The sequence below is a fragment of the Carcharhinus amblyrhynchos genome, chromosome 14, assembly GCF_965287045.1.
Source record: "Carcharhinus amblyrhynchos chromosome 14, sCarAmb.v2.hapA, whole genome shotgun sequence".
NCBI classification, from domain to species: Eukaryota; Metazoa; Chordata; class Chondrichthyes; order Carcharhiniformes; family Carcharhinidae; genus Carcharhinus; species Carcharhinus amblyrhynchos.
Window position 1 is genome coordinate 69975847 of NC_137337.1, and position 23952 is coordinate 69999798.

The 23952-nt window shown below is 46.8% G+C and overlaps 1 protein-coding gene across 1 annotated transcript in view; it reads left to right on the forward strand.

Moving 5' to 3' along the window:
- The window catches only part of map3k9 (mitogen-activated protein kinase kinase kinase 9), a 131796-nt gene that overhangs the window by 97358 nt on the left and 10486 nt on the right, over positions 1 to 23952 (forward strand). The window contains exons 5-8 of the mRNA XM_080202052.1: positions 5004 to 5179; positions 9395 to 9635; positions 10699 to 10821; positions 17097 to 17250. Coding sequence (XP_080058178.1) covers positions 5004 to 5179; positions 9395 to 9635; positions 10699 to 10821; positions 17097 to 17250 — 694 coding nt within the window. The remainder of the gene's footprint in view (positions 1 to 5003; positions 5180 to 9394; positions 9636 to 10698; positions 10822 to 17096; positions 17251 to 23952) is intronic.

The window sequence follows — 23952 nt, forward strand, 5'->3', positions numbered from 1 at the left end:
TGAACAGGATGGATTACTGCAAAGGAGTGTACCAACAACTGAACAATGAAGAACACTACAGACAACTACCTGCAGATCTGACCAAAGAACACACCTGTCAATGCAACAGACTGATCAAGACCTTTGATCTAGACCTTCAGAGCACCTTCCGTGCTCTCATCCCCCGTATCCCCCTGTTGTAGATCTCTACAGCCTCTCGAAGATACACAAGACAAACATACCTGGCCATCCTATCGTATCGGGCAATGGGATCCTGGGCGAGAACCCCTCCAGCTACGTTGAGGGCATCCTGAAACCCATTATACAAAGAACCCCAAGCTTTTGTCATGACACTACAGACTTCCTACAGAAACTCAGCACACATGGAGCAGTTGAACCAGGAGCACCCCTCGTCACAATGGATGTCTCGATGCTCTACACCAACATCCCCCACGACGATGGCATTGCTGCAACTGCCTCAGTACTCAACACCAACAACTGCCAATCTCCAGATGCAATTTTACAACTCATCTGCTTCATCCTGGACCACAATGTCTTCACCTTCAACAACCAGTTCTTCATCCAGACACACGAAACAGCCATGGGGACCAAATTTGCACCTCAATATGCCAACGAGTTCATGCACAGGTTCGAACAAGACTTCTTCACCGCACAGGACCTCCAACCGATGCTTCAATCGATGTCATAAATACATTAATGACATTTTCTTCCTTTGGACTCAGGGTGAACAATGACTGAAACAACTATACAATAACATCTACAAGCTCCATCCCATCATCAGACTCACCATGGACTACTCTCTGGAATCGGTTACATTCTTGGACACACGCATCTCCATTAAGGACGGTCACCTCAGCACCTCACTGTACTGCAAACCCACAGAACCTCACGATGCTCCACTTCTCCAGCTTCCACCCTAAACATGTTAAAGAAGCCATCCCCTATGGACAAGCCCTCTGTGTATACAGGATCTGCTCAGATGAGGAGGATCACAACAGACACCTCCGATACTGAAAGATGCCCTCCATAAGAACAGGATATGATGCTTGACTCATCGATCGACAGTTCTGACGCACCACAGCAAAAAACTGCACCAACCTCCTCAGAAGACAAACAGGGGACACGGCGGACAGACTACCCTTTGTCGTCCAGTACTTCCCCGGAGCGGGGAAGCTACAGCATCTTTTCTGGAGCCTTCAATATGTCATTGATGGAGACGAACATCTCGCCAAGGCCATCCCCGACTTCTTGCCATCAAACAACCGCACAACCTCAAATAGACCATTGTCCACAGCAAACTACCCAGCCTTCAGGAGAACAGTGACCACAATACCACACAACCCTGCCACAGCAACCTCTGCAAGATGTGCCAGACCATTGACACGGATGCCATTATCTCACATGAGAATACCATCCACCAGGTATATGGTACACACACTTGCAACTCGGCCAACGTTATCTACCTGATATGCTGCAGGAAAGGATGTCCCGAGGCATGGTACATTGGGGAAACTATGCAGACACTACAACAATCACCAGGCACGAGTGTTCTCTTCCTGTTGGGGAACACTTCAGCGGTCACGGGCATTTGGCATCTGATCTTTGGGTAAGCATTCTCCAAGATGGCCTTCATGACACATGACAATGCAGGGTCACTGAGCAGAGACTGATAGCCAAGTTCCGCACACATGAGGACGGCCTCAACCGGGATCTTGGGTTTGTGTCACAGTATCTGCAAGTCCCACGACTTGCCTGGGCTTGCAAAATCTCACTAACTGTCCTGGCTGGAGACAATACACATCTCTTTAACCTGTGCTTAACCCTCTCTCCACCCACATTGTCTGTACCTTTGAGATTTGATTACCTGTAAAGACTTGCATTCCAACAATTATTTTGTAAATTGTATTTGTGTCTTTATATGCCCTGTTTGTGAACAGAACTCCCATTTACCTGATGAAGGAGCAGTGCTCCGAAAGCTAGTGACTTATGCTACCAAATAAACCTGTTGACCTTAACCTGGTGTTGTGAGACTTCTTACTATGTTTACCCCAGTCCAACGCCGGCATCTCCACATCATCTCTTACTTGTAACCAGAGCATGCACCTCGTTGTGACAGCATTAACAAACAATTAAGGCGCAACACTCAGTTTTCTGACTCGGGAAGCTCTCCCAAGTATCTAAACTCTGAACAATGAGGTTATTGTTCTCGCACTGTAGCTTCGCCCTGGACAAAGGGAGCGCAAGAACAGAATGTGCCACACAAACCCAGAACCACCAACCTCGCTAGTGATCACCAGGTCAGATTAGCCATGGATAATGGGAGCTGATCTTGTGCCAGTTTGTTCACCAGCATACAATGGCTGTATCATTACAGATTGATGGCCTGTGTGCGTAGGCAATGTTCCATTACAAAATAATGGTTGGAAATCGAATCTTTAGAGGTAATCAAGTCTTAAAGGTACAGACAATGTGAATGGAGAGAGGGTTAAGCACAGGTTAAAATGATGTGTATTGTCCTCAGCTAGGACAGTTAGTGAGATTTTGCAAGCCCAGGTATGTCGTGGGGGTTACAGATAGTGTGACGTGAACTCAAGATCCCGGTTGAGGCCGTCCTCGTGTGTGCGGAACTTAGCTCTGCACAGAAACTCTGCGTTGCCGTATGTCGTGAAGGCTAACATGGAGAATGCTTATCCAAAAATCAGAGACCGAATGCCCGTGACCGCTGAAGTGTTTCCCAATAGGAAGAGATCACTCTTGCCTGATGATTGTTGAGTGGCGTTCATTCATTTGTTGTCGTAGCGTTTGGGTGGACTAGATGAATTGTAAAGTTGGGGAAGAGAAATGGGTGTGACGTCTAGAGGAAATCTCCTGCTCCCATTATTAATAGCGTCATAGCGATGCCGAACTTCACATTTGGACTAATTTCCGTTCCAAACCTAAAGAAACAGATATTCAAAATGTCCAGCAGGTTTGCAATTGATTCCAAAGAGATAAGGCAAGTTAGAAAGACAGAAATAAAACTGGTTTCATAGAATCCCTGCAGTACAGAAGGAGGCCATTTGGCCTATCGAGTCTGTACCAACCACAATCCTGCCTAGGTCCTAGTCCCGTAACCCCATACATTTACCCTCTAATCCCCCTGACAGGGTCAATTTAGCATGGCCAATCAATCTAACCCACACATCTTTGGGTTTCACAGGTTTGAGGGGCAAGTTGTCAAAAATCCAAAGGTTAGTAAACTAGATTGAAAGATACGATGGCAGATAACCAATGTTGAGTAGTTGAAGAATTCATTGTTCTCGATAAATAAACTTAAGTTTATTTATTAGTGTCACAAGTTGTCCTAATTTAACACTGCAATGAGGTAACTGTGAAAATCCCCTAGTCGCCACACTCCAGCGCCTGTTCGGGCGCACTGAGGGAGAATTTAGCATGACTAGCGCATCTAACCAGCGCGTCTTTCAGATTGAGAAGAGAAACCAGAGCAGCCGGAGGAAACCAATGCAGACACAAGAAGAAAATGCAGACTCCACACAGGTAGTCACCCAAGGCCGGAATTGAACCTGGGCCTCTGGCACTGTGAGGCAGTAGTGCTAACCACTGTGACACCGTGCTGTCCTCAGTATATATTGAATATATTTTCAATTGAGAACTACAAAAATGTCCTTTGAGATAATGATCTATCAATGGCTAACCAGAGATTCAGATGACAATGGATTAAAAGAGGAGGATTGGAATATTGCCAAAAAGCAGAGTCAACCTGAGAATCGGGAGACTTTTGGAAACCAGCAAAAGATGACCAAAAGTTGTTGCAGGCGGGAATTGGATATGAGAGTCAAGAAATACAAAAAAACTTTTACAAGTAACTAAAAAGGAAGATCGTAGTGAAAGTGAGTGTGGGTCCCTTGGAGGATGCGACAGGAAATGTTGGAATGGGGGATAAAGGAAGGACTGAGATGTTGGAGAAATATTTTGTACAAGACACAAAAGATAACACAAGTGGTAGGCAAGCCTGGGTCTAATGAGAGTGAGCAACTTAGAGTAATGAACATAAGAATAAAGAACAAGAACTGGATAAATTAATAGGACTAACAGCTGATTAGTCCCCTGTCCCCATGTGGGTATTGTTGACTCGTAAAGACCTATCTGGTTCGCAAGTGCCCTGCAGGGAAGAAAACCTGCTATCCTTACCCAGTCTGGCCGATATATGACTCTTAACTGCCCTCTGCAATTGCCCTCAAAGACTGTTAATGATGGGCAAGGAATGCAGGCGAGGTCTTGTGGTGCAGCGACCCTGCCTCTGTGCCAGAAGCTTTGAGTCCCACCCCTGGACCTGGTGACCAAGGGACATGCGTTGATAATGCAGTCTGTTGCCTTCAGTGTGGCAACCTGCAGATACTTCCAAACATGCCAATGGCTGGTAGTAAGAGTGGGACAGACTCTTGGTCAGTCATGCTTGATATGGAATGGCGCCCCCTCAAGCTATAAGCCTCTGACGACAGACTGGGGGGGTCTCTTCTGAGAATTACTAGCGATGGAAAAAGATGCGAATCTGCCTCAGGGAAGAGAATTGGAACAAATGTAGGCTTTTCCACTTTCCATGAAAGAATAAAAAAGAGGAAGCTGCAGTGGATTAATTGATCATTGAAAATTCCCTGGATTCCGGAATGGTCCCAGTAAGGTTGTGTTCCAGGAGGAACTAGTGCAATTTTCAGTAGTACGGGGAGAGAAGTGGAGGTGGTTTATTGAGCTCTGCGCCAGAGTATATCACACATGTCAAACACCGAACTTCAGACTGCTTCAGTTAAGACGCTGAGCAAGTTTCCATTAGAAAAGAAGGAAATATTGGAAGGTGTGTTATCCCTGGCCATCTTGTTTGTAAGTGATCTGAGCTAAGATCCAGAGACAGGTTTCCTGATTAACCCTTCAGCTGAGAGCCCTCGCTACAAGAGAAACACTTTTTAAATAATTAATGGATAGAAACCTTGATGTCTTTGCTTCAGATTGCTGGAACACGGATCCACACTCTCGCCCCTCGTTCAGCAGCATTTTGGATCAGCTCACTGCCATCGAGGAATCTGGCTTCTTTGAGATGCCGCAGGATTCTTTCCATTCCTTGCAGGAAGAATGGAAACAGGAGATCCAGGAAATGTTTGAACAGCTCCGAGAGAAGGAAAAGGTAGGCCATTTAAACTTTGCTGCGTTGCTTTCCTTCCTTTCATGCCTCCCTCTCTCCGTCCCTCCCCTTCCTTGCATCCTCTCCGTCCCTCCCCTTCCTTGCATCCTCTCCGTCCCTCCCCTTCCTTGCATCCTCTCCGTCCCTCCCCTTCCTTGCATCCTCTCTGTCCCTTTCTCTCTCTCTCTCTCTCTCTCTCTCTCTCCATCCCCTGCACCCCCTCCTCCCTGCCAATGCCCATGGAGTTGGCAGTGTATGGAGTTAATTGGGTTGGTAACAATTGGGTGGCATGGTGGCACAGTGGTTAGCACCGCTGCCTCACTGCGCCAGGGACCGGGATTCAATTTCCAGCTCGGGTCACTGTCTGTGTGGAGTTTGCACATTCTCCCTGTGCCTGTGTGGGTTTCCTCTGGGTGCTCCAGTTTCCTCCCACAATCCAAAGATGTGCGGGTTAGGTGGATTGGCCATGCTAAATTGCCCCTTAGTGTCAGGGGGATTAGCTAGGGTAAATACATGGGGTTACGGGGATAAGGGTGGCATTGCAGTCAGTGCAGGCTTGATGGGCAGAATGGCTTCCTTCTGCACTGTAGGGATTCTATAATTCTATGAATTGGCCCCTTAATTATTTATTTAGATAATATTAATGGGCTGAACTCAGGGTGGGCAGGAAGGTGATGCATGGGCATTTTACTCCCCGCCCCCCCGACCCAAGATGCACATGGCAGGAGGTATATAAAATGCAGTTCCCTATTCTGGAAACAGATCTTTGCTTTTCAGTTGAGTGTCAATGAGGCTAATCATCTGATCAATGCAAAATAATATGGATGCTGGAATCTGAAAGAGAAACAGAAAATGCTGGAAAACCTCAGGAGGTCTGACAGCATCTGGTAGGAGAGAGAAATAGAGCTAATGTTTCAAGTCTGGATGAACCTTCGTCACAGCCCCCCGCTCTGACAAAGGGTCATCCAGATTCGAAACGTTGGCTCTATTCTCCACCTGCTGAGATTTTCCAGCTTTTTTCTGTTTTAGTGTGAGGCTAATCTTCCATTCACTTGAAAACACAAACACACCATATGTTTTTCAAAATATCCTATTTTACATTATTAACTTTGATGTATTTAGTTTTCTTTCTGTGGCTTTCTCTGGGTGACCGAATACACCGCTCTATGATACCGACAAATACGTACCAGCAAAGTCCCAAATTTGACATCCCTGTTTGTACTAAGTTAGCACCACTCTGGAAGGAACCAACAGTGTACCACGTACAAAGAACAAAGAAAATTACAGCACAGGAACAGGCCCTTCAGCCCTCCAAGCCTGCACCAACCATGCTACCCGACTTAACTAAAACCCCCTACTTTTCCGGGGACCATATCCCTGTATTCCCATCCTATTCATCTACTTGTCAAGACGTCCCTTAAAAGTCACTACCATATCTGCTTCCATTACCTCCCTTGGCAACAAGTTCCAGGCACCCACCACCCTCTGTGTAAAAAAATTCTGCCTCGTACATCTGCTTTAAACCTTGCCCCTTGCACCTTAAACCTGTGCCCCTTAGTAATTGACTCTTCCACCCTGGGAAAAAGCTTCTGACTATCCACTCTGTCCCTGCTTCTCACAATCTTGTAGACTTCTATCAGGTCTCCCCTCAACCTTTGTCGATCCAGTGAGAACAAACCAAGTTTCTCCAACCTCTCCTCGTAGCTAATGCCCTCCATGCCAGGAAACATCCTGGTAAATCTTTTCTGTACCCTCTCCAAAACCTCCATATCCTTCTAGTAGTGTGATGACCAGAACTGAACACTATATTCCAAGTGCAGCCTAACTAAGGCTCTATAAAGCTGCAACATACCACAGTCACTCGTGTTGGGAAGCAACCTCTTCACAGCTTATCGGCAGCAGCCACAGATTTTCATGTTCTCTTACTTTGCCTCTTGGACTCACGCTGCAGATCTGAATGGGTTAGAGGGGAGGACTTGCATTTAGGTAGTGCCTTTCTTAACAGCTGGACATTAAGACAGCCATTGTAGGCTTCTGAAGATTCAATACAACAGTTCCGTCATAGTCTAGTTGGCACCATTCTTGCCTCTTGTGTGAGAAAGTACCGGGCACAGGACACACTTTAGGACAAAAAGATTAAAGTTGATACTCTTGTGGATTACCTGGTGGGAGTGTTACTTTGACAAAGGTGCCATCTTTCAGATGCAACATTAAACTGAGGATCCAAGTGCCCATTTGGGTGGACACAAAAGGTCTTGTGCCATTAATCCAAAGAAGAGCTGGTCAATATTTATAGAATTCCTACAGTGCAGAAGCAGGCCATTCAGCCCATGAAGCCCGCACTAACCCTCTGAAAGAGTGCACAGCACGGCCCTGCACAACCACCCTGTCCAATCCCCTTAACCTACATATCTTGGGACACTTAAGGGGCAATTTAGCACAGCCAATACACCTAACCTGCATATCTTTGGCCTGTAGGAGGAAACTAGAGCACCCGAAGGAAACCCACGCAGACATGGGGAGAATGCGCAGACTCTGCGCAATCACCCGAGGCCAGAATTGAACCCGGGTCCCTGATGCTGTGAGACAGCAGTGTTAACCACTGGGCCGTCACCTCAATAAAAATCACAAGAACGTAGTTTGTGGGAGCTGGCAGTACACAAATTGGTTGTCATTTTTATACATTACAATAATGACTACATTTCAGAAGCTGACATTGAGCTGCCTGGTTGTTCACTAGTTATGAAAGGTGCTACCGAAATGCAAGTCTTTCTAACCCGTTCAAAGCTGCTATTTTGAGAGAGATTGAACTGTCTGCCTCTGCCACACCTAGCTTAGTTAGATACTTGGCAGTAAAGGAGTGTCCACGCCTGTACAAAGAGAGCCCCAAAGAGGCTCCACAGGTAACGTAGATGCAGTTTATACCTGTTCACAATCCCAAGTTGTCCTTATTAATGAGAAACCAGGCCAGGGTCCAGGAAATCTCAGTGAAGGATGGAAGGAAGGTTGAAAAGAAAGGATTAAGCTTTTGAGAAAGATGCACAGGCTAGGTGGATTGGCCATGCTAAATTGTCCCTAAATGTCCAAAGATATGCAGGTTAGAAGATTGGTCATGCTAAATTGTCCCTTAGTGTTCAAAGATGTGCAGGCTGGGTGGATTGGCCATGCTAACTTACCCTGTAGTGTCAAAGATGTGTAGGTTAGGTGGATTGGCCATGGTGTATGTACCATGGGAAGCATGGGCCTGGGTGGGATGCTCTTTCGAAAGGTTGGTGCAGACTCTATGGGTCAGAGGCCTCCTTCCGCACTTCAGAGATTCCATAAACACTGACAAGTTTTTTCAAGTTAGTGCCACAGGACACTGTCCATTCATCCAAGCAGGCAGTTGGGTCCACAGATTTAATGCTGCATGGATTGAAATCAAGAACTACATAGTTTTGCAGAACTTGAAAGTGTGCGTTACATTAAAAGAGAGTGAAATGAAACTTGGCCGATGAACCAGTTTGCTGAACACAAGTGGCGTACAGTGTATACTGTACGCGCTGGCTTCTCCACCTTGAACCTCGAGTAGGGGTATAACACAACATTTACCAGCCTGTACACCCAGTGCTCTGAGACCAGTATTGCATAGGTTCTCAACAGTGCACAAAGAGGCCATTCAGCCCATCAAGCCTGCAGCAACAACAATCCCACCCATGCCCTACCCCAGTAACCCCATATATTTACCATGCTAATCCGACATGAAGGGACAATTCAGCTTGGCCAATCCACCTAACCTACACATATTTGGAGTGTGAGAGGAAACCGAAGCATTCAAAGGAAACGCACGTAGACACAGGGAGAGCGTGCAAGCTCCACGTAGACAGTTTGAGGATGCGGAGATTGAACCATAGAATCCCTTTGGGTTTGCACTGACTCTCAGACAGAACATCTTAACCAGGCACACCACCTGCCCTATCTCAGCCCATTTACTCCACTAATTCCCCCAACTTGCACATCGTTGGAGTGTGGGAGGAAACCGGAGCACCCAGAGGAAACCCATGCAGACACGGGGCAAATGTGCAGACTCCACACAGGCAGTGACCCAAGCTGGGGATCAAACCCGGGTCCCTGGACTGTGAGGCAGCAGTGCTAACCATTGTGTGAACCACTAAGGTGAAAGGGAATTTTGTTTCTGGGTGTCTACTCTGTCACGAATGAACACCTTGTGTCGGGCAGGAGCTGCGGACCTGGGAGGAAGAGCTGTCCCGCGCCGCCCTGCAGCAGAAGAACCAGGAGGAGCTGCTGCGGCGCCGTGAACAGGAGCTGGCCGAGCGAGAGATTGACATCCTGGAGCGTGAGCTCAACATCATCTTCCACCAGCTGCACCAGGAGAAGCCCAAGGTGAAGAAACGCAAAGGCAACTTCAAGAAGAGCAGGCTCAAACTGAAGGACGGCAATCGGATTAGCCTCCCTTCTGGTAGGTGACTCCTCCTTGCTTCCCCTGTTCCAGAACTTAACCCTGAAAAGTGTGAGGCGATGCACTTTGGAAGGAGTAATTTGACCAGGAAGTATATTATGAAAGGTCTGACACTGGGAAGTTCTGAAGAACAAAGGGACCTTGGCGTGTTTGTCCATAGATCTCTGAAGGTGGAAAGGCATGTTAGTGGGGTGGTGAAAAAGGTACATGGCACACTCGCCTTCAGTCGGGGTGTAGATTACAAAAGCAGAGAGGTCATGATGGAGTTGTGTAGAACTTTGGTGAGGCCACACCTGGAGTACTGTGTGTAGTTTTGGTCACCACATTATAGGAAGGAAGTGATCGCATTGGAAGAGATGCAGAGGAGATTCACCAGGATGCTGTCTGGGATGGAACATTTAAGTTGTAAAGAGAGGTTGGCTAGGCCTAGGTTGTTTTCTCTGGAGCAGAGAAGACTGAGGAGTGACCTGATCAAGGTGTTTAAGATTATGAGGGGCTTGGACAGAGTGGATAGGGAGCAGCTGTTCCCCTTAGTTGAAGGGTCAGTTACCGGGGGACACAAGTTAGAAGTGAGGGGTGGGAGGTTTAGGGGGGATTTGAAGAAAATATTTTTCACCCAGAGGGTGGTGACGGGGCTGCCTGGGAGGGTGGTGGAGGTGGGATGCCTCACATACTTTAAAAAGTACCACAGATGGGCATTTGGCACATCATAACGTTCAGGGCTATGGGCCAAGTGCTGGCAAATGGGATTAGGTGGACAGGTCAGGGCCTTTCATACATGTGGACTCGATGGGCTGAAGGACCTCTTCTGTGCTGTAGGATTCTGTGATCCGGAACTGTCCTCAGCAAGGGGCTCACAGACAGCACTGGACACTCTGCATGGTTAGTAAAGGAGAATGCTAGTGAAAGTGGTCACTATGGAAGGCAAGATAATTGCTCTTAAATCTCCCCATTAAACCTCATGCTCATTCCTGCCTGCTCTCTTCTGATCTCTTTTCCAATGCCCCCGCCTCCCCACACGGAAACTCTTCTTGAGTTCTTTTGGCTTTCGAATATTCCGCAGATTTCCAGCATAAGATCACCGTACAGGCCTCTCCTACTCTGGACAAGAGGAAGAGTTTGATCAGTAACAGTTCGAGCCCTCCAGCGAGCCCCACCATCATCCCGCGACTCCGAGCGATCCAGCGTGAGTACTGAGTGACTATCGGGTGTCAAGCCACTTCTTGTGGGGCAGATGTTTTGTTTCCAGATTTATTTACTCCTGGGGCATGGGTGTCGCTGGCTGGCCAGCATTTATTGCCCATCCCTAGCTGCCCTTGGAGGGCAGTTGAGAGTCAACCACATTGCTGTGGTTCTGGAGTCACATATAGGCCAGACCAGGTAAGGACAGCAGATTTCCTTCCTTAAAGGACATTAGTGAACCAGATGGGTTTTTCTAACAATCAACAATGGTTTCATGGTCATCAGTAGATTCTTAATTTCAGATTTTTTTTATTGAAAATATATCAAATTCCACCATCTGCCGGCAGATATAATCATTTTAAACCCAGCAAAGATAGTTTGATATGCTTCAGAATTCATCAGTCCAGTTTGTGCCTTTGTTTTTAGAAGTTCATTTATTAGTGTCACAAGTAGGCTTACATTAACGCTGCAATGAAGTTACTGTGAAAATCCCTTAGTCACCACATTCCGCACCTGTTTGGTACACTGAGGGGGAATTTAGCAAGGCCAGCACACCTAACCAGCATGCCTTTCGGACTGTGGGAGGAAATCAGAGCACCCAAAGCAAACCCGGGGAGAACATGCAGAATCTACATAGACAGTGACCCAAGCTGGGAATTGAACCCGGGTCTCTGGCGTTGTGAGGCAGCAGTGCTAACCACTGTGCTGGCCACTTGTCACACTAAACAATATTTACCTCACTTAATACGTCAATATCAAACTGAGAAATAATGTTTATTTTTAATGATACCCTGGCTACCACCAGATGTTCTTTTCTTCTATTTCCCAGACACGTTCCATATCTATTACCAAATCTCTATCCAGCTGCTGAAATTAAAACAAACACTGTATTAAAATGCATCATTGCAAGTTGCACAGATGCAATGATGCTCTGTGATCAAATGACTCTCTTTGTGCTTTGACAGTCTCAAACTGTCTCCTTGTTGCAACAATTCCTGAGTATCTGCGATCTCCTCACAACAGTGAGTGACTACTTGTGAGGCCACTTTGGCTCCCTGGGAGGGGGCCGAGGGGCTGGGAGTGGGCCGAGCAGTTATGAATGGCCCTGAGTTGCCACTTCTCTTTCAGGACACTAGATGGTGGCATTTACAGGTGCAAAGCAGCCTTGGTCTTTCAGAGCTGTTGGAAAAGCTGTAACCTCCCCTAGCCCGTTAATCATAGCTACTTCTATGGAGAAAGCTGTCTCACGCTCAGTGCAGACCTGCTGGTGATAATGTGGGAGGGGAAATCAATATATAAACAGAACATTGAGTTTAAATCTGATTCTGTCTTATCCTGAAGTGTTTCTCCCCTTCTTTCTCTTCCTTTGACTCCCCCCTTTCCCCTTTCCTCCCCTTCTCTCCTCTATTCCCTTCCCCATTTTCACTCTATTTCTCCCCTTTCCTCGTTCTCTCCCCCCCTTTCCTCGTTCTCTCTCCCCCCCCTTTCCTCGTTCTCTCCCCCCCCTTTCCTCGTTCTCTCTCCCCCCCTTTCCTCGTTCTCTCTCCCCCCCCTTTCCTCGTTCTCTCCCCCCCCTTTCCTCGTTCTCTCTCCCCCCCTTTCCTCGTTCTCTCTCCCCCCCTTTCCTCGTTCTCTCTCCCCCCCTTTCCTCGTTCTCTCTCCCCCCCTTTCCTCGTTCTCTCCCCCCCTTTCCTCGTTCTCTCTCCCCCCCTTTCCTCGTTCTCTCTCCCCCCCTTTCCTCGTTCTCTCTCCCCCCCTTTCCTCGTTCTCTCTCCCCCCCTTTCCTCGTTCTCTCTCCCCCCCTTTCCTCGTTCTCTCTCCCCCCCTTTCCTCGTTCTCTCTCCCCCCCTTTCCTCGTTCTCTCTCCCCCCCTTTCCTCGTTCTCTCTCCCCCCCTTTCCTCGTTCTCTCTCCCCCCCTTTCCTCGTTCTCTCTCCCCCCCTTTCCTCGTTCTCTCTCCCCCCCTTTCCTCGTTCTCTCCCCCCCTTTCCTCGTTCTCTCTCCCCCCCTTTCCTCGTTCTCTCTCCCCCCCTTTCCTCGTTCTCTCCCCCCCTTTCCTCGTTCTCTCCCCCCCTTTCCTCGTTCTCTTCCCCCCCTTTCCTCGTTCTCTCCCCCCCTTTCCTCGTTCTCTCCCCCCCTTTCCTCGTTCTCTCCCCCCCCTTTCCTCGTTCTCTCCCCCCCCTTTCCTCGTTCTCTCCCCCCCCTTTCCTCGTTCTCTCTCCCCCCCTTTCCTCGTTCTCTCCCCCCCTTTCCTCGTTCTCTCTCCCCCCCTTTCCTCGTTCTCTCTCCCCCCCTTTCCTCGTTCTCTCCCCCCCCTTTCCTCGTTCTCTCCCCCCCTTTCCTCGTTCTCTCCCCCCCCTTTCCTCGTTCTCTCTCCCCCCCCTTTCCTCGTTCTCTCCCCCCCCTTTCCTCGTTCTCCCCCCCCCCCTTCTTTCGCTCCTGCTCCTCCCTCTTCTCTGCCTTCTCTCCCTGCATTCTTCTGCATTCCTCCTATTGTTTTCTCCCTCTCTTTCTTCATGTGCATCTCGCCCCCTCTCTCCCCACCGCCCCCTCGCTCCCCACTGAGCTCTTTACGTTCAACTCACCACCTTGGCCTTCTCTGTACCACTTGTTAATTCCCTATTTAAGCAATATCTCTGTTGTGGGGGGAAACAAATCAAGCAATGCTCAACATAGAAAATAGAAGCAGGAGTAGGCCATTCGGCCCTTTAAGCCTGCCCACCATTCATTATAATCATGGCTGATCATCAATTCAATATCCTCATCCTCCCCTTCCCTCCATATCCCTTGATCCCTTTAGCCCTGAGAGATGTTTCTAATTTCTTCCTGAAATCAGTCACCTTTTTGGCCTCAACTACTTTCTGTGATAGTGAATTCCACACATTCACCACTCTCTGGGTGAAGAAATTTCTCCTCACCTCAGTTCTAAAAGGTTTACCCCTTATCCTCAAACAATGTTCTATAGGGAGGGGATAGCTTGATCTTGGGATTGGACATAGCTCGGCACAACACTGAGGGTCGAAGGACTGTAAATGTTCTATGTTCTATGATCCTTAGTTCTGAACTCCCCCACCACCGGGAACATTTCTTTCTGAATCTACCCTGTCTAATCCTGTTAGAATTTTATAAGTTTCTATGAGATCCCCCTCTCACTCTTCTAAACAATAATGAATGCAATCCTAACCGACTTAGTTTCTCCTTATATGACAGACCCACCATCGCAGGAATCAGCCTGGTAAACCTTTGCTGTACTCCCTCTATAGTAAGGGCATCCTTCCTCAGGATGGGATTGCTGCACTGATTTCTATCTCAATAACCAGACTGAATGAAGAATGTCAGCCTCCAGCTTTGGCTCGGTGACAAAGGGAAGATTTTGAAGAAAAGAGTGTTTTTTATCCAAGCAAGTATGTCAAGCTGCAGGTAGATTTCCAAAACATGGTACGAATGCTAATGTGGAAGCTGTGCTGGGACCATGGCCCCTTCAGGGTTATATTGAGCTGATTTGTCTTAATACTGGTGTTCCCACTACTCGTGAGGATTGAAGACTCTGAGTTTGGGTACCAATAGCCAGTGAAGTTCTGCTGGCTGCACAAAGAGCACAAGACATGTTTCCCTGGCAACACAAAGTGTGGAGGAAGAGCCGGCCAGGGGAACTCATGGTTGGTCCAACCCCTCAGAGTGGAGTGTTGCTTCAGTGTTCGATGCAGGTTATGGTGAGCGGCCCTGATTTTTAGTCCTTTCCAATCGGTTAATGAACTTTCTTCATCTGATATATCTGATGAAGTGACTCAATGGCTACTCAAGTGAGCTAAACTTCATTGGGCACCCTGATGTCCTAGCATCAACCCTAAAGTTTCCCAGTGGCACGGTGGCGTGGTGGTTAGCACTGCTGCCTTGCAGCACCAGGGACCTGGGTTCAATTCCCAGCTTGGGTCACTGTCTGTGTGGAGTCTTCACATTTTCCCCCGTGTTGTTGCTCCGGTTTTCACCCACAGTACAAAAGACATGCTGGTTAGGTGCATTAGCCATGTTAAATTCTCTCTCGGTGTACCTGAACAGCCGCTGGAGTGTGGCGACTAGGGGATTTTCACAGTAGCTTCATTGCAGTGTTGATTACCTGTGACACTAATAAATAAACTTTAAACTTACAAAACTAGATTTTGAGAGAACAAGCTCACTTTGAATTGTGTAGCCACTGTGTCAACAATGACCCCTGCTCTCCCCGACAGCAGACATTTCATTACCCAAGACTTAAAAGGAAAAGCAGACAGGTGCCTGGCTCCAGCGCAACATCACCCAGCCTCTGCAAGTTAAAGTATAGTACAGGATAGGTGTTCCACTCTGGAATTTGCTGGGAATCCATTTAGGAATCTAGGTTAAAAAATTGATGTTAGCAATAGATGAAATTTTGATCATTTGAAATTGGGCAACACGGTGACACAGTGGTTAGCACTGCTACCTCACAGGGACCAGGGTTCAATTCCTGGCTTTAGTGACTGACTGTGTGGAGCTTGCACATTCTTCATGTGTCTGTGTGGGTTTCCTCCAAGTGCTCCAGTTTTCTCCCACAGTCCAAAGATGTGCAGGTTAGGTTGATTGGCCATGCGAAATTTCCCCTTAGCATCAGGGAGATTAGCAGAGTAAATACATAGGGTTACAGGGCCTGAATGGGATTATTTTCAGTCTAAGCTCGATGGGCCAAATGGCCACCTTCTGCACTGTAGGGATTCTACGAGTAATGGTGGCACAGTGGCTAGCACTGCTGCCTCACAGCGCCAGGGACCAGGGTTCGAATTCCGGCTTGGGTGACGGTATGAAGTTTGCATGTTCTCCCCGTGTCTGCATGGGTTTCCTCTGGGTACTCCAGTTTCCTTTCACAGTCCAAAAATATGTGGGTTAGATTGATTGGCCGCGCTAAATGGTACTTTAGTGTTAGCGGGATTAACAGGGTAAATGTGTAGGGCTATGGGGATAGGGCCTGAGTGGGATGATGGTTTGTGCAGACTTGATGGGCCAAATGGCCTCCTTCTGCAATGTAGGGATTCTATGATTCTTCTAACTGGATGGATCTATGAGGAGATTGTCTCATGAGCTCTTACGGACATTAGCCCTCTGCACAGAACTGCCCACAACTTGGTGCCAATAAACAAAGAATATTTCTCTAGGATGAGAACAGGACTGATAGTTGGCATCCAACAAGTGGAGTGAACCTCCAGTTCTAGGATTGAGGAGAGCAGTTGGGAGCTCTCTGTGAGGTAGTTGGATGCTGTGGTGCAAATGAGAGAGAAAAATGAGAGCGCAAAGGAATGTTTTTCATTGGCTGGACCTGGATCAGTTGAATGGCTTTGAGCCCCCATGTTTGTTTGGTGGTTGGAATTAGGCAGCATCTCTCTGATTTACACGCATGGCTGGAATTGGGAAGGGTAATGTCACTCCAGGGCAATGGCTAAGGTTGGGAATGATCTTGACATTGGTGAATTCCAATCCCTGCAAATAGTTCTCAGCCCAACAGTGTCTGGGTTTGCATTCAGAAAATGACCATGTAAGGGACCAGAAACCTTAGATCTGTATACCTTTGGGAGGAGTTAGCATCATAGAATCCCCCTGTAGTGCAGAAGGAGGCCATTTGCCCCATGGAGCACCAACTCTCCAACAGAGCTCTTACCAAGGCCCGCACTCCCACCCCATCCCCTTAACCTGACACCTTTACCCCATGAATCCCCCTAACTTATACATCTTGGGACACTAAGGGGCAATTTAGCATGGCCAATCCCCCTAACCTGCACAGTGGGAGGAAACTGGAGCACCCGCAGGAAGCCCACCTAGACATGGGGTGCTGGAATCTTACCGTCTCACCTGCCCAAGATCCTGCCCGAGGCCAGCGGAGAATGCGAGCCTCACCCGTCCCGAATTGGGGCAGGCAAGGCAGTAAAACTCTGACCACGGAGAATGTGCGAATTCAGCGCAGACAGTCATCTAAGGCTAGAAATGAACTTGGGACCCTGGCATTGTGAGGCAGCCGTGCTAATCGCTGTGCCACCATGCTGCCCGCAGTTGAGGAAGGAGATCTCGATGGTCATAGTGATGGGGTTCTAATGCTGGTAGACGACATCCGAGCAGTGTCCGGTCCTGCAGTTAGATGTGCTAAATGTGATGCCATTGCTGGTCAATTCGTATGTTTTGTATAAAATTCCTACATGTTGAATAACCTTAAATTATTTCACCAGTGACTGATATGAAACTACTGGGATAAACGGCCATCTTTTTAACCTCTTCATAGTAACACCAGGTGAAAGCAATAAGACCTGGGGCCGCAGTTCAGTGTTTCAGCGCGAAGAATGTGATGAGGAAGAGAAAAAGGGGCATAAAAGGAAAGGCTGGACGTGGGGCCCCAGCTCTTTACAACAAAAGGATCTTGCTGGTGGGGAAGATAGGTAAGAGGATTTGCGCACACTCCACTCTGCACTTGCTTAACAATATATGTTCGCTGTTCTATAGTGTTACAGTGAATGGGCTGTTCCCACTGACTTTTGAATGGACTTACCTTGCATTTAGTTAATCTTTCTCTGCACCCCACCTATGACTGTAGCACTACATTCTGCACCCTCTCCTTTCCTTCTCTATGAACGGTATGCTTTGTCTGTATAATACTTTTCACTCTATACCAATACCCGTGTCAGTACTGGATACTTGGATCTCTTTCCTAGAGCGGAAAAGTCAAGTACTAGGGGACATGGGTTTAAGGTGTGGGGGGGAAAGGTTTAGAGGAGGTGTGCGAGGCAAGCTTTTTACAAGGAGGGTGGTGAATGTCTGGAACGTACTGCCCGGGGAGCTGGTGGGAGCAGGTACGATAGTGACATTTTAAGGGGCAATTAGACAAATACATGACTGGAATGGGAATGGAAGGGTGCGGACTCGGTAAGTGCGTACAGTTTTGGTTTAGGCTGGCATCATGATCGGTGCAGACCTAGAGGGCTGAAGGGCCTGTTCCTGCACTGTACTGCTCTTTATTCTTTATCTGATGGTAATAAGTCAAATCAAATAAAGTGAATGAAGAATCCTTTTCCAAATACCTTCAGAGGAAAATCTGTATCCTTACCTCAAGAAAGAAAAGCTACAAAGAATTCTTATGGGGAGGGTGAGGGTCGTTTGGTGATCCCGGCAGTGGACCGCATCCACACGGAGGGTAGGTTGACGATGAGCTGTAATAGTGATCCATAGAATCTGTAGTGCAGAAAGAGGCCATTTGGCCCATCAAGCCTGCACCGACAACAATCCCACCCAGCCCTTACTTACCCCCCCCCAACCATAACCCCACATATTTACCCCCCCAATTCCCCCTGTTATGAAAGGGCAATTTAGTATGGTCAGCCAACTTAACCTGCACATATCTGGACTGTGGGAGGAAACTGGAGCACCAGGAGGAAACCCTTGCAGACACGAGGAGAATGTGCAAACTCCACAAAGTCACCCGAGGCCAGTATTGAACCCGGGTCTTTGGCACTGTGAGGCAGCGGTGTAACACCATGCCATCCAACAGTAAGTTTTGTTGGAGAACAGTAAGTTCTCCAACACTTCCTGTAAGTGTGGCACCCTTCTGTTTTATAACAAGTTGCATTTGTATACTTTAAGGTAGTGAAGAGTTCCAAGACTCATCACAGGAGAGTGATCAAACCAAATTTGACACTAAGCCTTGCAATGGATATATAAGGGCAAAGCCCAAGAAACTTAATTAGGTTAGATTTTGAGGAATACCCTAAAAGAGGAGAGGGAACTAGTCAGAACACACACACAGAGCCCTGCTGCTGATGTCTTAAAGCATTCTACCTTGTTACAAATGCCCTTATGTGCCGAATCTAAAAAATTGAACCCATAACATGTTTACACAATCCCTTATGAATGATTGGTGGCTTCACGTCATTACTGAAAATACAATACGAGGAGGTAAACATAAAACACACAGGCCGGAGATTCTCCAACCTCGCCCACGGCTGGGACACTCCAGTCCCGCTGCTGTGAACAGAATTTTGGCTGAGCACCAAATTCTCCGTTCTCGCTGGCAGCTGTGGCGAATGAGACTGTCAAATCCCAGCTCTAAAGTATATCGTCTCAAATACTCTTGCAATGCATTCTCCAGCTTTTATTCCTCACCACAAATAAGTCAGCAAGGTGGCACCGTGGTTAGCACTGCTGCCTCACAGCGCCAGGGACTCAGGTTTGATTCCTGGCTTGCATCACTGTCTGTGTGGAGTCTGCACATTCTCCTCGTGTCAACGTGGGCTTTCTCCGGGTGCTCCGGTTTCCTCCCACAGTCCAAAAGACCTGTTGATTAGGTGCAATGGCCGTGCTAAATTCTCCCTCAGTGTACCCGAACAGGTGCCGGAGTGTGGCGACTACGGGATTTTCATAGTGACTCCATTGCAGTGTTAATTAAGTCTACTTCTGACACTGATAAATAAGAAACTTAAGCTTAAAAAAAGTCCAGCCTGTTCTTAACTTGGAGCAAATTATCTTTAATCAATTCTGCCTGGATTGGGCTAAAATTTTCAGACTTTCTTGTATCGCTTGAAGGTGAAATGTTCTGTTCCCTGGATCCCTAAGAAGAATTGGATAGAAATCATGTTCAGCATTTTTCGAAGGAAATTAGATTTTCTCCCAGTAGGAATGCTGCATTGGGATCAGCAGTTGTCTTGTGATTGTTAGGAATATTTAATTGGTGTTAGCTATTGGGGAATGCGGCAATTACTTGGTGTTTCAGAAAGTGGAGTGGAGCGGAAGGCCAGAAATGTATTAATTGCTGTCAGAATACTTCAAATTAAGAAGAAGATTTGTTCCAGGGATTTCATTCCATTCCATTGTTGCTCCTGGACATGGGAAACTGATGGTGTGGGGATTGATTTGAGAATGAACCTGGCATGAACTTTGACAGAAAGCCTCATTCTAATTACACAACACAGCTCCAGAGAGATGTAAGGTTTAGAAACATTGAAGATAGGAGCAGCAGGAGGCCATTTGGCCCTTCAAACCTACTCCGCAATTCATCACGATCATAGCTAGTCACCCAACTCAAAGACCTAATCCTGCTTTCGCCCCATCACCTTTGTATTTTTAAGACGCGGGTTGATGGGTTTTTGATAGGAGAGGGGATTAAGGGTTATGGGGAGAGGGCGGGAAAGTGGAACTGAGCAGCGACAGATCAGCCATGATCTTATTGAATGGTGGGGCAGGCTCGAAGGGCTGGATGGCCTACTCCTCTCCTATTTCTTATGTTCTTATGTTCTTATGACCTCATTGGCTCCAAGTGTTATATCTAGTCGCCTCTTGAATATATTCAGTGTTTTAGCAATAAGAACATAAGAAATAAGAAATAGGAGCAGGAGTAGGCCATCTAGCCCCTCGAGCCTGCTCTGCCATTCAATACGATCATGGCTGATCTGATAATGGGTTCAGTTCCACTTAACTGCCCGCTCCCATAACCCTTAATTCCCTTATTGGTTAAAAATCTATCTATCTGTGACTTAAACACATTTAACGAGGTAGCCTCCACTGCTTCAATGGGCAGAGAATTCCAAAGATTCACTACCCTCTGGGAGAAGTTCTCCTCAACTCTGTTCTAAATTGACTCCCCCGTATTTTGAAGCTGTGCCCCCTAGTTCTTGTTTCCATTGTAAGTGGAAATAACCTCGCTGCTTCTAGCCAATGTTTTTGCAAACTCTCTACCAAGCCACTCACCATCCTGACTTGGAAATATATCACCATTCCTTCGCAATCACTGGGTCAAAATCCTGGAACTCCCTCCCTAACGGCAATGTGGGTCAACCCACAGAACATGGACTACAGCGATTCAAGAAGGCAGCTCACCACCACCTTCTCAAGGGCAACTAGGGATGGGCAATAAATGCTGGCCGGCCAGCCAGCGACACCAATGTCCCAAACTACTTCCTGTGGGAATGAATTCCACAAGCTCACCACCCTTTGGGTGAAGAAATGTCTCCTCACCTCCAACCTATCCTGAATTCTCAGACTGCGACCCCTGGTTCTGGACTCCCCCACCATTAAGAACATCCTCCATGCATCTACCCTGTCTGGTCCTATTAGAATTTTATAAGTCTCTATGAGATCTCCCCTCATTTGTCTGAACTCCTATTTTATGTTGAATGGACATTGGCCTGGTTTGGATCGAATTGCCTTTCCCTTACTCGAGATACATTTTAACGCTTATTGTTGGTAAATCAATTATTTAAAAGCAGTTGTGGCCAGTTGGAAAATGACCGCGTTCAATGAAATGGAAAAGATATTTTCAGGAGCTTTCTTTTCTTGATTTGCTATGGAGATGGCTAATGTCAGCTTTATATATTGATCACCTGCTCTCTAGAAAACTGGGGTCATTCATGGCGATTGAGACTCTAAAATCTATCTGCATTTTATTTGACACATCTGTGGATCAAATAGTGCAGAAGGAAGCCATTTTGGCCTATCAAGTCTGCACTGACCACAATCCCACCCAGGCCCTATCTCCACAACCCCATGCGTTTACCCAATTAATCCCCCCTGACGCTAAAGGACAATTTGCCATGGCCAATCCATCTAACCTGCACATCTTTGGATGGAAGATGGGGTTTTTTTCCCCTTTATTTTTTCACGGGTTGTGGTCATCACTGGCAAGGCCCAGCACTTTTTGCCCATCCCTAATTGTCGTTAGGCTGAGTTGCTGGCTCAGTCATTTCATGGGGCATTAAGAGTCACACGTACTCGCATGTAGGCCAGACCAGGTAAGGATGGCAGATTCCCTTCCTTCAAGGATATGAGTGAACCAGATGGAGTTTTACAAGAATCAATGAGAGGTTCATGGTCACTGTTACTGAGACTAGTTTTATAGCCCAGATTTATTGACTGAATTCAAATTCCACTGATGTAGGGCTTTGAACCCAGGGTGTTAGCTGTGCCTCTGGATTACTAGCCCAACCATTGTGCTACTATCTGTCATTGCCTCTCCTAAACTGTTAGCAAGTTGATCCAATCACACAGTCTTTATTTATAGATTGGCCCCAGTCTATATTACTTTGATAGAGTTTTATCAGTGAATCATACAGTGCAGAAGGAGGCCATTCAGCTCATCAAGACTGCACTCATAGCAATCTTACCCAGGCCTTATACCCGTTATCCATGTATTTACCCTACTAATCCCTATAATAACTTCAATCAGACTATTGAGGTTCACCTATTGGAGTTAAGTTCCCTGATTAAGGATCCAATTGATTGGGCCAATCAGTAAGTCTTTGCCTTGTATTTAACTGTGGGTGACAGTTTCTCTGAACCCTGGGAGGTAGACTCCCGGGAAGTAGACTGCTAACAGCTAGCATTCTGCATACTGCTATTAGAGTTATAAATAAAGGGATTTTGGTGAAGGGACTTCTGCCTCTAAGGACTTATTACAGACCCCCTGGCACTATGAGGCAATTTAGCATGGCCAGTCAACCTAACCTGCACATCTTTGGACTGTGGGAGGAACTGGAGCACCCGGAGGAAACCCACACAGACACGGGGAGAACAATCAAACTCCACGCAGACAGTGACCCAAGTTGGGAATTGAACCCGGGTCCCTGGTGCTGTGAGACAGCAGTGCTAACCACTGTGCTACCTGAAGTGCTGCTCCATTATAGGATGGAGTTCCTAAGTGTTTATAGCAGGTTATATTTATTTAATCATTGGACTTATATAATGGGTAGTATTGTAAAAAAAAATATATATACCTTTTCCTTTTTAAATGGATTAGTTATTTTCCCATTGAATCTACCAAAGGTTGTGCTTAAGGTCTTTGCCTAACCTTCAAATTGTGAGTTTAAGATGGGCAAATAAGGGAAAAGGAGACAAAGTCAAAGTATTAGCTAAATTATTGCTGAATCCGCCAGTATGTTTTCCAAAGGATTAATGACGTCTGCGTGGAAGTCTTGCTGAAGGATTAATGAGATTAATTAATCAGACTAGTATCAGACTAGGATGACTCCTGCTGACCAGAGTCAACTTGAAGTTATCATGAGTAATGCTTTAGAAATTATTCCATTGAACCATGTGACCTTGCCATCATGTGGATCTTTGCTTGTGCTCCCAGTAGTTTGATGGTCTGATGATTTTTTTCTTTTATTTGGAAAATTGGACGGCACGGTGGTGCAGTGGTTAGCATTGTTACCTCACAGCACCAGGGACCCCGGTTCAATTCTGGCCTCGGGCCACATTCTGTGTGGCGTTTGCACATTTTCCCCATGTCTGCGTGGGTTTTTCTGCAGGTGCTCCAGATTCCTCCCACAATCCAAATTTGTGCGGGTTACATTGTTTAGCCATGCTAAATTGCTCCTTTGTGTCAGGTAGATTAACAAGTCGAATATGTGCGATTACAGGGATAGGGCCTGGGTGGGATTGTTGTCGGTGCAGACTCGATGGACCAAATGGCCTCCTTCTGCACTGCAGGGATTCAATGATTCTATTCTATGATTCTAACGTTTCCAGGTGACCCTGTTCTGGTCATGTCAAGATAGATGGCAGACCTGTGCCATGAATGTGGCATGTCAAAAGTGAATTAAAACAGAAAAGGTGACAGTCAGCAACTAATGGTTGGATGAACAAGTGCATGCTTGGTTAAGCTTTGAGTCTTAGTCCCACCTTCTTTATCTAAGATGTAATTACAAAACTCAGAACAGATAGGAACCCACAGATGGGAGAAAATGTCCCAGGACTGTAACAGAGGACATTATGTTGATTTCCAGTTGCTTGCAGCTTTGACAACCAATTGACATAACTGTTATTCAGCGGAGGATTCAATAAATGTTTAGAAAAACACTCCATCCTGCTCTTACCACTTAACAATCTAAATAGAATCCTTTGAGACCATTCTGTGACGTGGGAAACACTTTATATCGTATACAGTTTCAGTGTGAGTGGGTAATCAGATTGTACTGGGCAACTAACCAGATGATTCATCCTCCAAATTTGCACCATTGACGATAACTGTATCGTTTACTGGTAATTTATATGAAGGCAATTTGCAATTGATTGAATATAAGAAATGGTAGCAGGAGTAGACTACAGACCCTCATCCCTGCTCTGCTATTCAATAAGATTGCCACTAATCATTACCT